General features: G+C 43.1%; 1 protein-coding gene across 1 annotated transcript in view; it reads right to left on the minus strand.

Moving 5' to 3' along the window:
* Positions 1-13,384, minus strand: part of LOC308286171 (anion exchange protein 2-like) — a gene marked incomplete at both ends in the record, with an annotated part of 32,883 nt that overhangs the window by 9,725 nt on the left and 9,774 nt on the right. The window contains 8 exons of the mRNA XM_080727127.1: positions 490-579; positions 1,474-1,597; positions 3,287-3,393; positions 5,068-5,262; positions 7,377-7,525; positions 8,630-8,745; positions 9,446-9,545; positions 12,824-13,022. Coding sequence (XP_080583253.1) covers positions 490-579; positions 1,474-1,597; positions 3,287-3,393; positions 5,068-5,262; positions 7,377-7,525; positions 8,630-8,745; positions 9,446-9,545; positions 12,824-13,022 — 1,080 coding nt within the window. The remainder of the gene's footprint in view (positions 1-489; positions 580-1,473; positions 1,598-3,286; positions 3,394-5,067; positions 5,263-7,376; positions 7,526-8,629; positions 8,746-9,445; positions 9,546-12,823; positions 13,023-13,384) is intronic.

Below are 13,384 nucleotides of genomic sequence, written 5' to 3' on the forward strand. Positions count from 1 at the left end.
CCCCATGCCTGTGGATCCCCTAGCTTAGTCTATTTACAAGTCACGAGTAGCAGCCGCCTGAAGGTGACTTTTCATACCGATTTTGAAGGAGGCTAGGGATTCGCTCTCCTTTAAGGCTTGTGGAAGGGCGTTCCACATGTTGATGGTATAGCAGGAGAACGAGTTAGAGCCTTGTTTAGTGTTAAATCTACGTTGATGATGATTAGTGGAGCTGCCTCTGGTGTTGTGATCGTGAACATACTTGACCTTTAAGAAGTACTTTGTCAGGTACATGGGTATCACTGGAGCTGGAGTTACTGCTATTATTGGATTCCTATTGGGATGTGGGACTATAAGATATTATGGAGATGTTGCAGTGGAAGGTGTGGTGCCTCCAGGTTCATAAGATACTATAGAGATGTTGCAGTGGAAGGTGTGGTACCTCCAGGTTCATAAGATACTATGGAGATGTTGCAGTGGAAGGTGTGGTACCTCCAGGTTCAGTCTCACCTGAGTCTCAGTGTCTTTGATGCTGCTGTCAATCAACACCATGATGAGGATAGCGATGGGAACCCCGAAATCTCCGATGATCCTGCGGAGCTGTAACACACACACACACACACACACACACACACACACACACACACACACACACACACACACACACACACACACACACACACACACACACACACACACACACACACACATGCACGCATGCACATGCACACACTTCATTAACAGCCAATGAGGGACCAGCATTCCTGGTGATGTCAGCAGAAATAGATATATAAGTGTTCTTGGTAATGTCTTCATTAAAATCAAGTGAGACCAGCAGGGCACACCTCGTGGTGCGCTCTGCTGGCGCATAAGTAGACCATGTGTGTTCGGTTTGGGCGTGAGGCACAAGTTGGCACCTGGACAGAGTGCAGTTCTAGTTGCTGTGTGCTCGCTGACGTGTGCACACGACACGTATGTTATCTTCATTATTTATCTATCAAGATCTCCTGGACAGTACAAAGGCAGGGCCCTTAGCCAATGAGGAGCAGCCAAAGGGGAGATATTTGTGCCCATACATGGTGTTACATGCGAGCCCACACTGTTTCGTAGGAACAGTATTTCTAGTTATTTTTGAGCGGTGGTAAACCGCTCCTATACGTAGCTGTGCGTGTGTCTGTAGCCTTTTTCCTCAGTGTTTTGCCATGGTAAAATGTGTGTGTGTGTAGCATCATGTTTGTCTAGTGATGTCATATGTCGTGTGTCTGTAGCCTTTTTCCTCAGCGTTTTGCCATAGCAAAACGTGTGTGTAGCATACCCTGTACATCCTAGACTCAAATCCTAGTCTGAAGACGTTATGCAAGCACGACCACCGCTCACTTCACATTGGGTGTGATTTTTTATTGTCGTTATTACATACAGTAGCACATACGCACCTTTCCAGGGAAGAAGGGGCTGTTCTTGAACATGTTATTACATACAGTAGCACATACGCACCTTTCCAGGGAAGAAGGGGCTGTTCTTGAACATGCGCAGGTAGAAAGCGATGAAGTACGTTCCAGACATGAGGACCAGGGAGAGCAGAGCGATGTTGGGCTTTCCTGACGTCTCTGGGACCGTCCTGTCACCCAGGAGGACATCTTGATTAACATCTTAATTAACTCCCCAAAACAGATCTACCAGTTTATGTTGAATTCGCTAAAACATACTTTTTGGAGATATAAAGACTTTTAAAAACATGCTGAGTCACTATACTGCCACTGAGCAGCTCCATTTGACTGAAACCAAGTTTGAAACCAAGAATTGAACACACAGAATAACAGTACGAAGCAACTGAATAGAAAATGGTAATGGATGGAGTGTCCCACCGAGTGTCCCACCAAGACACAGCAACCAATGGGATGTGAAGAGGGGGGGACATGACAAAGGGTGAATTGTATATGGACATATAGGGTGTGCCAAATGTAGTTCTAAGAGCGGCCATTTCTTGGGTAAACACAGCCTTACACAGGTGTTCTGATTAGACTATAGCATTAGTTCTATGCAATCAAACAATTGAAACACCTGTGTTTTGACCCAAGAAATGGCCGCTTAGGACTACAATGACGTAGCCGCTGGCACACACTATAGGGGTCCATTTGGTTTGTACACTGTCAGAGTTATGGAGTCCTTGATATAACTAGTAAGACACCTGAGGGTGGAATGCGACCTCAGGGTGACATGCAACCTCGCCCTTGTTCATGTTTTTGTGAGGGTATCAACCCTAGGAGACACAGGGAGAACATGCAAACTCCACACAGAAAGGCCCTATCGCTCACACCCTAGGTTGGGTTGGCGATAGGGCCTTTCTGTGTGGAGTTTGCCTAAACATGGAGATGTGGTACAGAAGGACTCATATATGGGCATAAAAAGTATGTCATGTGACATCACTTCCTGTGCAGACAGTCAGACAGACAGCCATTGACTCCGACCTAACAATGGCTACTGTCTATGACGGTAGTTCCATTATGACATATTGGACTAGACTATCTCCATATATAGTGTTATCCACATCTCCATGTTAGGACTCATATATGGGCATAAAAAGTATGTCATGTGACATCACTTCCTGTACAGACAGTCAGCCATTGACTCCGGATTAACAATGGCTACTGTCTATGACGGTAGTCCCATATGACATATTGGACTAGACTATCTCCATATATAGTGTTATCCACATCTCCATGTTTAGGCCAAACAGATTTGCTCCATTTCTCCATGTATAGGTCCAAATGCCCAACGTTGAGCTTGACAACGAAACGTTCTTAACACAGCCGCCCCCATATTTACTTTAGAAAATATGTTAAATTCTAAGTACGTTTCGAGTACCGGTTTGATACTTAAAGTTGGATCCAGGCCTAATAACTTTATCTGGCCGCCCCATTGCCACCTCCAAATGCCCAACTTTGAGCTTGACAACGACAGACGCCCCCATATTTACATATATATATAAAAAGTATGTCATGTGACATCACTTCCTGTACAGACAGTCAGACAGACAGACAGCCATTGACTCCGGCCTAACAATGGCTACTTTCTATGACGGGAGTCCCATATGACATGATGGACTGGACTATATCCATATATAGTGTTATCCACATTTCGTGTAGCCGCCCTGTACAGGAACTGATGTCACAACTTGCTGACATCACACTGACATCACAGAGGATACGGAAGGACGGTCACGAGAATACGGAAGGTCACTCAAGCGACATGGTTCTTCAGAGTATATGCGACCTTCGGTCGCAAAAATAAATAAAGAGAGGCCTACCCAGGAACACTGGAGTTAGTGGAGTTACACCCCATCCACAACACCGTGTCGTTACTATGGTAACCGTCGCCAGGGTAACAGCTCCTCAGAGGATTCTCCTGGAAGATCTGTAGATTTAAAATATCACATTATTAGATCATAATTCGTCACTGTCTGGCCAAATCCTGGACCCTTGGCCAAAAGTCAATTTTTGAGGTTTTAGATTTTTTTGGCATAAATCAGGGCTATTGAACACCCTTTACATCTGAGTGTTGGATAAAATAATATTGAAACAATGAAAAGTAGTAAAAAGTGCTTGGGACAAAACCTCCTAACTCCACACTTTCTGCCAAACCAGCTAACTCCACCCGATTGGCCCTCTCTTTTTTACATAAATATGTGCTATTGAACACCCTTTACGTCTGTGTGTTTTAGTTAAAATAATATTGAACCAATGGAAAGTAGTAAAAAGCCCTTCGGTCAAAACCTCCTAACTCCACTTGAACTCATTTTCCCGAAAATGAATATTTTGGAGTTGGGAGGTTTCAGGCCGACGGCAGAGATATCTAACATGTAGATTTAATATCACGTCATTATCATATCTAACCTGTAGCCTACACTTATATTATGATTAGGGCCGGGACTTTAATTTTGATTAATTAATTGCAGAAAAAATAACATGATAAAAAATGATTAACCCATTTTAATCAGGCTTAGTGTTTGCACCGTGGAACCGTTCTCACTGGACTAGGTTTCATTGTAGCGATCATACTGGTGCACCACCGACAGACAACAAACCCCAGGGCACGCAATGGCTGCATCTCATGTCCTTACTCTGATCTGTCCTATCTGCTACACCCTAGCTCCTAGAATTTGGTTCTTTTCCTGGTGTCAAGTCTCTTACTGCATGGCTGCTGGAAGGACATAGGAGATAGGATCAGGAGGCATCAATGAGGAGGTAGGACATAGGAAATCTTCATGCTTGAGTGAATGTGTTAAAAAAAAGGCCAAATAATGTATATGCGATTAAACTGTGTTAAAATGTGATTACTTTTGATTAATTAATTAAAAAGCCTTAATTATGTTCCTATCCATGAAAATAATGCGCAGTGCTTGCCTCACCTTGACCAGCTTGGCAAAGGTCTCGTAGATGAAGATGATAACAGGCATGAGCACACCTAGACATCAAAGGGGGCTTGAGCCCCTGCCCTTTTATCCGTCTGTAAAAAGTGCCCTCTCCAGACCATGAATGCAGTTTTTACTATGGTGAAAGAAACGCAAATGCCCCCTCTTTCCATGCCATACCTGAAGGCAGCATTCAAGAGAATTGCCTTGTCCAAACTCTCCTGAACTTGAATGCAGCATCTTATCAGAAAACCATGCCTTTACACCACATTTCCAGTATTCACGTGATTATTGCTTAGTTCAGTGTGGTATCAAGCACCGAAAATAATCGTTATTTTCGATATTAAAGGAGTAGTTCACCCCCAAAATGACTTTTTTTCTATTGATTAGTCACGCCATGGAGACTAGAGTTCAATAATATTTGTTGTTTTTTGTCGCATTCCTAAGACAAAAATGTGATAACAATACATTTACCCCCATTCGTTCCGGATGGTGACCCTTTTCGAAACGGGTCACCATCCGGAATCAATGGGGGTACATTTACTCGAATCAAATTTTTGTCTTAGGAATGTGACAAAAACCAAAAAATATTATTGAACTCTAGTCTCCATGGCGTGACTAATCAATAGAAAAAAAGTCATTTTGGGGGTGAACTACTCCTTTAAGTCTTGTCTCACCTTGACCAGCTTGTTGAAGGTCTCGTAGATGAAGATGAGGGAGATGAGGAAGCTGAAGATCTCCTGGGTGAAGCGCGAGACGAAGCGCACCAGGAAGCTTCCCTCCAGCGCCACCGTCGCTATGACGATGACGATCAGCCAGATCCCGATCCACGCACGGCCCGTTAGGTAGTCCATGTTGTTGGCCTTACAGAACTACACACACACACACACACACACACACACACACACACACACACACACACACACACACACACACACACACACAGACACACAGACACACAGACAGAAAGACAGACCACTATTTATTTGTTCATTTAAACCAAGGCTTGTAGGTTGAGGCCATAATTGCGACCGTAGGTCGTAGTTTTACTATGAGAACCGTCACAGCTTGTCCGAGTCCGTCTGGACGAGTACACTTGTTTACGATCTATGGGTTTGTCGCTCTGACATCATGCTCTGATGTCACTGTGATGTCAGGGGAACCACTCTTAACACTACCCTGACACATCACAGTGATGTCAGATACTTAGAGCAGGGATCTCCATAAAAGGGATTTTGTTAGGGATCTCCATATATGGGCATAAAAGGGAAATTTACACTAACAGAATCCATATATGGCCAAGACAGATGGCCAAGACAGATGGCCAAGACAGATGGCCAGACAGATGGCCAAGACAGATGGCGCAACCTTTCCCTTTAGGGCGAGGGCGCTTTTCGCCCTTAGGCGTCTTACTGGTATAGGAAGAGAGAGTTTATGTGAAAGCTAGTTCTGCCGTTTCCCATGCAGTGCTAGTGTCTTTACACTTGATTTTATTACCTTAAAATCATTGCCATAAATACTTTATACTTCCAGTCGCTAGTTTAACCCATTCAGGCCGGGAACACATTTTGCTGTTTGGGAGGGGCTTACAGTACATGTACAGTATGTAGCAACATATTTGTTTTGTAGGCTAATTTCTGATTTAGCCCTATTCTATAGGTTAGGCCTAAATGGGTCTTCTTTCAATCACCAGGATATGCGTTTTGTTAAATTATGCTCCCATGTATTTTAAGATTGATGATAAAGTAGGATAAGCCGCAGGTGTTTCAGGACAGGATGTAGAAAGATGGCGACATGCACACGCCTGCAGAATACGCTCCATCTGTAGAGTCTATGGGCGTGACGCTGTCCAGACATTTTTACAGTCTATGATTTAATCTCTCAGTGAGACCTGAGCTGTCATTCTCAATCTCACCAAAGATCTGGTTCACTTCATGCGGCCCACAGGTTAATATCAAAATACTGATATGTTATTGATTTCAGCTGTTACAATTCCAAACATGCAAATATGACCTGCTTCAATTTACTTCAGTCTACATTAGTAGCTTGATGACAAGTACTTTTTTATGTCCTATGTATTTGAGTCCATGAAGTTAACATAAGAACATGCATTTGAAATTAAATCATAATTTTACTTTTCAGTATTCCAATTCAAATAGCTAATTCAGGGTTCCAATTCAAAAATAGCAAATGCAGATCTACATGCTCAAACCGGCATTTTGAGCTTGTTGCTATTTTTGCTATATTTTTGACTGTATATGCATTGTGGCCCTCTGGTGTGAGTGTGAAAATATAGTGGCCCTCTCCATCATCAAAGTTGCCCAAGTCATACAAGCTCTAGGGGGCTACATGTATGTGTATAGATAACTAGGCAGGAGTCCAAGGATGGATTTATGAATGAAAACATATCTGTGTGAAGTTGTGTGCCTGGATAATGACTGATGAGCAAGGGATGTGTGAGGACTTTACAACTGATTCTGAGAAACCCGACATTAATGTAATCTCACAGAGTAAAGATCCTCTATTAATGTAATGTATAATGTACTGTAATGTAATCTATTACTCACAGAGTAATAGGCCTCTTCAAACACCAGTAGAGGTCCAGAGAATGTAATGTAATGTAATCTATTACTCACAGAGTAATAGGCCTCTTCAAACACCAGTAGAGGTCCAGAGAATGTAATGTAATCTATTACTCACAGAGTAATAGGCCTCCTCAAACACCAGCAGAGGTCCAGAGAATGTAATGTAATGTAATGTAATCTATTACTCACAGAGTAGTAGGCCTCCTCAAACACCAGCAGAGGTCCAGAGAATGTAATGTAATGTAATGTAATCTATTTCTCACAGAGTAGTAGGCCTCCTCAAACACCAGCAGAGGTCCAGAGAATGTAATGTAATGTAATGTAATGTAATCTATTACTCACAGAGTAGTAGGCCTCCTCAAACACCAGTAGAGGACCAGAGAATGTAATATATTACTCACAGAGTAGTAGGCCTCTTCAAACACCAGTAGAGGTCCAGAGAAGCCTACGATCAGCAGTGGTTGAGCGGAGAACACGGAGAACACCAAGCCCTGGACGGACGTTGCAACGATCAGCTCTGAAACGCCAATCAACCCGTCTGTCTTCTCTCCTAGATATTAGACACAACACAGATAGTATTATTAATGTCAATGGGAAGTCATGTGATGAGACTACAGACCTAGAGATCTGGTAGATCGGCTATTTTCAGCTATAATGACGCCATCATGGCCTGCCAAATTAAAAATAAAGAAATGACAAAATCTACTGTAATTAGTCGACTAAAATTTTATATTTAGTCAACTATATGACTAAAATATGACTAAAACGATATGATATGTTACAGTATTCAAAAAACCACGACTAAAATGAAATCAAAATCTGCTGTTGAAATTACAATGGTCTATTAGTGTAATGTGATGAACTGTTAATGACAATGTTAATGTAATTCATGTAATGATAAGGGTGAATTTCGGGCCAAAACGGCTCTCTTACCTTTCAAAGTAATAATTTGTTCCCCAAAAACATGGTCCACTTGTCCCGTTTTGAAAAGATGCAATATATTCTATTTTTAGTCGAGCGGTCCTAACAGGGCTTCAAATGGGAACGATTGGATAAATTGTTAATCCGGTTAATTTCTCGCTTCTAAGTCCATTTTCTCGCTACTCATCATTTGCCGACACAGTTAGCAACACAAGCTATTACATATCCAGGGGCGCTCCAGTGTTGTTGATAAAACGCTAAACTTTGAACTCTCATTGAAATCCCGTCTCTCACCAAGTCTCGTCGTATTTCTGGGTCCTGTTCACTTGCATTGAGAACAGAAGTACCACCAGACTTGGCGAGGAGATGTACTAGCTTCTATGTGTTGCTAACAGTGTCGGCGACTGATGTGTAGCGAAAAAATGGACTTTGGAGCGAGAAAAATAACCGTATTAACAATATCTCCTTGGCCAAAAATAGAATATGTTGCATCTTTTCAAAACAGGACAACTGGACCATGTTTTTGTGCAACAAATGAATACTTTGAAAGATAAGATAGCCGTTTTGGCCTGAAATTCTCCTTTAATGTGATGCAAAGCAGTTTCAAATGAAGTCTTCCTGACCTAGTCCTCCGAAGGTGATGTTAATATAATGTTAATGTAAAGTCACGTAATATAAAGGTAATATTAATGTAATATTAATGTAAAGTCATGTAATATAAAGTGTTCCTGACCCAGTAGTCCTCCAAAGGTGATGGCCGGCGACAGAGCAGCAAAGTAGATGAAGATGATGGCAGCCAAACACTGAGGGTTCAGAGCATCTGTGATGTCACTGAGATACTGAGGATACCTGTGGAGAACATGCCCTTTAATGTGATATAATGATGTCACTGATACTGAGGATACATGTAGACAACATGCCCTTTAATGTGATATAATGATGTCACTGATACTGAGGATACATGTAGACAACATGCCCTTTAATGTGATATAATGATGTCACTGAGGTACTGAGGATACCTGTGGAGACATGCTCTTTAATGTGATGTCATAATGATGTCACTGCTCTTTAAACGAGTAGTTCACCCCCAACATTTTATTTTTTTGGTATTTGTTGCATTCCTAAGACAGAAAATGTGATTATAGTCAATTTACCCACATTGATTCTGGATGATTCTGGATGGGGACTCTGAGTCCCCACGATCTACAAGCTCACAACGCCTCGCACTGCGAGGCGTTGTGAGCTATTTTCAGCAAAGAGCTTTGGTGTTGAGGGGAAAAAGATCAGACTAAGTACAGAGTGAAAGGTCAAGTTTATTAAGTATTGACGGTTCAAGTGGTTAAAAATCTGAAAACACAAATTGACATGAATCCAAAATACACTGATGATTGTGCTGTCAAACAATGAAACTATATGGAATCTATGAACAGGTTGTGGGGGTCCCTGCTTCATCTCTCTCTCAACTAAGGGGTCCTTGGCCTGAGAACGTTGAAGACCCCTGATTTAAAGCAATGCAGATGTAACAGTAAACGGAGGGTACTACGTTTACCTGCGGACCACGTCCTTCACCAGACCCCCAAACACTCGTCCAGACCTCTGCAGGGGGTCTTCACCCCCACCACTGGGGGGCTTGGAGGCAACAAACAGCTCTGGAGGTGGAGGGAAGGAACACACACACACACACACACACACACACACACACACACACACACACACACACACACACACACACACACACACACACACACACACAGAGAGTTAACTGTCATTCATGGAGGAGGCAAAGGGAGATAAGCCAGGGATAATTCATTGTCTGGTCAGCAAGGGATAATGAATGGGGAAGACCAGGTGAATACTAGTCTGGTAGGATTCACCTCAAAACATGGGCTGCAGATTGTTGTAGTGTTGTTCTATGGGCTTAAACACACACCTACCGTACATAAACACCTACATACCTACCTACATATGCAGCTAAACACAGTACTTGCACAAGTGATAACACAATTAGCTACCACAGAGTAGTAGGCCTCCTCAAACACCAGTAGAGGACCAGAGAATGTAATCTATTACTCACAGAGTAGTAGGCCTCCTCAAACACCAGCAGAGGACCAGAGAATGTAATCTATTACTCACAGAGTAGTAGGCCTCCTCAAACACCAGCAGAGGACCAGAGAATGTAATCTATTACTCACAGAGTAGTAGGCCTCCTCAAACACCAGTAGGGGACCAGAGAATGTAATCTATTACTCACAGAGTAGTAGGCCTCCTCAAACACCAGCAGAGGACCAGAGAATGTAATCTATTACTCACAGAGTAGTAGGCCTCCTCAAACGCCAGTAGGGGACCAGAGAATGTAATATAATGTAATGTAATGATAGGAGAATGTAGAAGAATTGTTATTTTGATCAACGTTCTCCTGTTATCTCTCCTACGGCACCAACATCAATACAGCATGGAATTTGGGATAAAATCAAAAAAATATTCAAAGCTTTGGGTCTGACAGGCTAAATGTCATCAAATGGCTCAAATACTGAATGAATAATGGACCTTGATGTGAAAAGGGTTGACAACCTGTGGTGTGATAAACTGTAGGTTGTTAGATAGTCATGTGATCAGGACCAGAGCGGTCTAAGGAGAGTGGAGACACGCTTTGAACTCGCCGCAGACCGGAAGTGGCTTCGCATGGAGTCCTAGCGAGCCTCTGCCCCGTCCGCCCCCATTCTAGCCCAGTCATTAATTCGCTGGTAAGTAGACCAAATCACGTCTTTTTCATCATTTTAACGCACTCATGGGCCTCTCTAAGGTAGATAACATTATTAAAATAGTGAAAAAGACGCGATTTAGTCTACTTACCAGCGAGTGAAAAATGTATGGGGGCGGACGGGGCAGAGGCTCGCTAAGAATGAGAACAGGCTCCAGTAAGCTAGGCTAAGTTAGCTTCCCACCATAGAGTAAATAGTAAGGGTGCGGGAAAAAATCGATATGAATCGATTATCGGTTTCAACACTAGCGATACGGCCGCATCGATGCGCGTTTACCCGGATCGGTCCAAATCGCGGCCGTATCGGTCGATGTATCGGTCCTAAAGTTATTAATCGGATTAATCGGATTTTAGCATTAAATAATTAATCTGCTGTGAAATTCTGAACTTACTTACTCATCGTTTACTGTTACAAATCATTACTTCAAAAGTGAGCGCTGCTAGCAGTCAGTGCTGCAGTGCAATGGAAAGAAAAAAAAAGAAAAAGCTGCCTGCTGCTCTGTCCTCCGCTAGAGCTGGGTTTCTGCGTACTACAGTCACTGTCCTGCGGGAAGCCGCAGATCTACAAGCCCACAGGGTGGTGCATGTGGATGGGTTGTAAACTTATAGATCTGCTACTTCCGACATAGCACACTGGTGCGTGTATGACGCTCGCATGTGCGACACACAGCGACTTGTAAACAAACCAACAACGTGGTAGACTAGTTCCATCACTATTCACTATGGGTTATTCCAGTGGAGAAACGCAAGTTTGGATTTTATAAGAATGCGACAGTAATGGATTGGATAACACTTTTCCCAGTAGAACCATCAGAAGTCCCCGCGCTTGTCGACAGCAAAGGTAATAATCACAGCATCAGCTTTTATTGCAAAGGGCGACTATAGAGTATTGGTTTTCAAAGTGGGGTCCGGGGACCCCCAAGGGTCCTTGAGGCAGTTCTAGGGGGTCCTCGGCAAAATGATAGGAACCAAATGGACCCTTGGGTATGTGTAACTCAGCAGGGGAGTGTACAAATGGAACCAAATGGACCCTAATGAACCCTTGGGTATGTGTAACTCAATGGAGTGTACAAATGGACCCTAATGGGTCCATTTGGTTCCATTTAAACTTAAGACAAGAGCCTGATCCATATGTCAAACTGGGGGTCCTTGACTGATTTTTTTTTAGAACTACTGCAGTAGAGCCATAAGATAACAAGTAGACATGATGTGTGCCAGACTTCAAATGTTGCACTTACTTTATACTGCTGTTGTTACTGTTGTAAAGTGGATCTTTTTGAAATGATCTTATTGACTGAATAACAGCAGGCTCTTTTACTAGTATTATTTGGTGATCTGATCTGTGGCATTGCTGAGGATTGATCTGATCTGTGGCATTGGTGAGGATGTATTTTAGTTTTTCAGTGTTATTATAGCAGCTTTGCAAAGTACAATTATTGCACTGTACTGAAGCCTGAAGGGCCAGGCCTTTTGTGTGTTTGTTTTATATTTCTCCACCTGACCAAATGTAACTGCTAAAGTGAAGCTCTTAGAAATGGGTGTGTGAGACAGATTTTCAAACCATGTCAGTAGGCTTTGTAGTTTACATTAATTATTTTTTGTATCTACATGTCTGTGTCTATTTAGAATGAACACAACAATGACATGATACTAAAATGATTTGTCATCCATTTTTCTTTACAATTTTCTGTTATTCCTTGGTCTTTTATGAGATATCCATTATTTGAAGGTCAGCCATGCTACTTTATAGATCAAGTTTCTTAATTAAAAATGGAAAATGTATGTTTCATTAAACGTAAGTATCAGATCACACCGTATCGAATCGTATCGGATCGAATCGAATCAAATTCCACAAAATCGAAATCGTATCGAAATTGCACCAAATCGAATCGTATCGAATCGTTCTGTATGTAAGCCGTATCGTTTCCGAATCGAATCGTTAGCCCATGTATCGGATACGTATCGAATCGCCTTGTAGGGGATGGATACACACCCCTAGTAAATAGGCTTTCCACGCTTACTATGGGAGTCGACGTAAGTGACGTAACTCTCTCTATCAATGGGTCTGGTCATGTGATCAGGACCTCTGGTGTGATAGGTTGTTAGTGAGTCATGTGATCAGGACCTCTGGTGTGATAGGTCGTTAGTGAGTCATGTGATCAGTACCTTCATCCACAAAGCTCTTGGACTCCCGGGGGGGCGTGGTCTCTCTGCCGTTCCGCTCGAAGCTCCTCCTCCTCAGCGTGGACAGGGAGGCCCCGCCCACCTGGCAGGGAGGAAGCACCGTGGTGGAGTCCATGAAGTGGTTGACGGCGCTCAGCAGGTCCTGACGCCGCTCGGCCCCGTACGCTGCAGCGTGGAAGTTCTGACGGACGGACGGACAGACGGACAGTGATGTCACTACGCATGATGGACAGAGGGACAGTGATGTCACTACGCATGATGGACAGAGGGACAGTGATGTCACTACGCATGATGGACAGAGGGACAGTGATGTCACTACATAGGACAGACAGAGGGACAGTGATGTCACTACACAGGACAGACAGAGGGACAGTGATGTCACTACACAGGACAGACAGAGGGACAGTGATGTCACTACACAGGACAGACAGAGGGACAGTGATGTCACTACACAGGACAGACAGAGGGACAGTGATGTCACTATGAGGGACAGACAGAGGGACAGTGATGTCACTACACAGGACAGACAGAGGGACAGTGATG

Source organism: Nannobrachium achirus (assembly GCF_963921795.1).
Source record: "Nannobrachium achirus genome assembly, chromosome: 5".
In the NCBI taxonomy this organism is placed as follows: Eukaryota; Metazoa; Chordata; class Actinopteri; order Myctophiformes; family Myctophidae; genus Nannobrachium; species Nannobrachium achirus.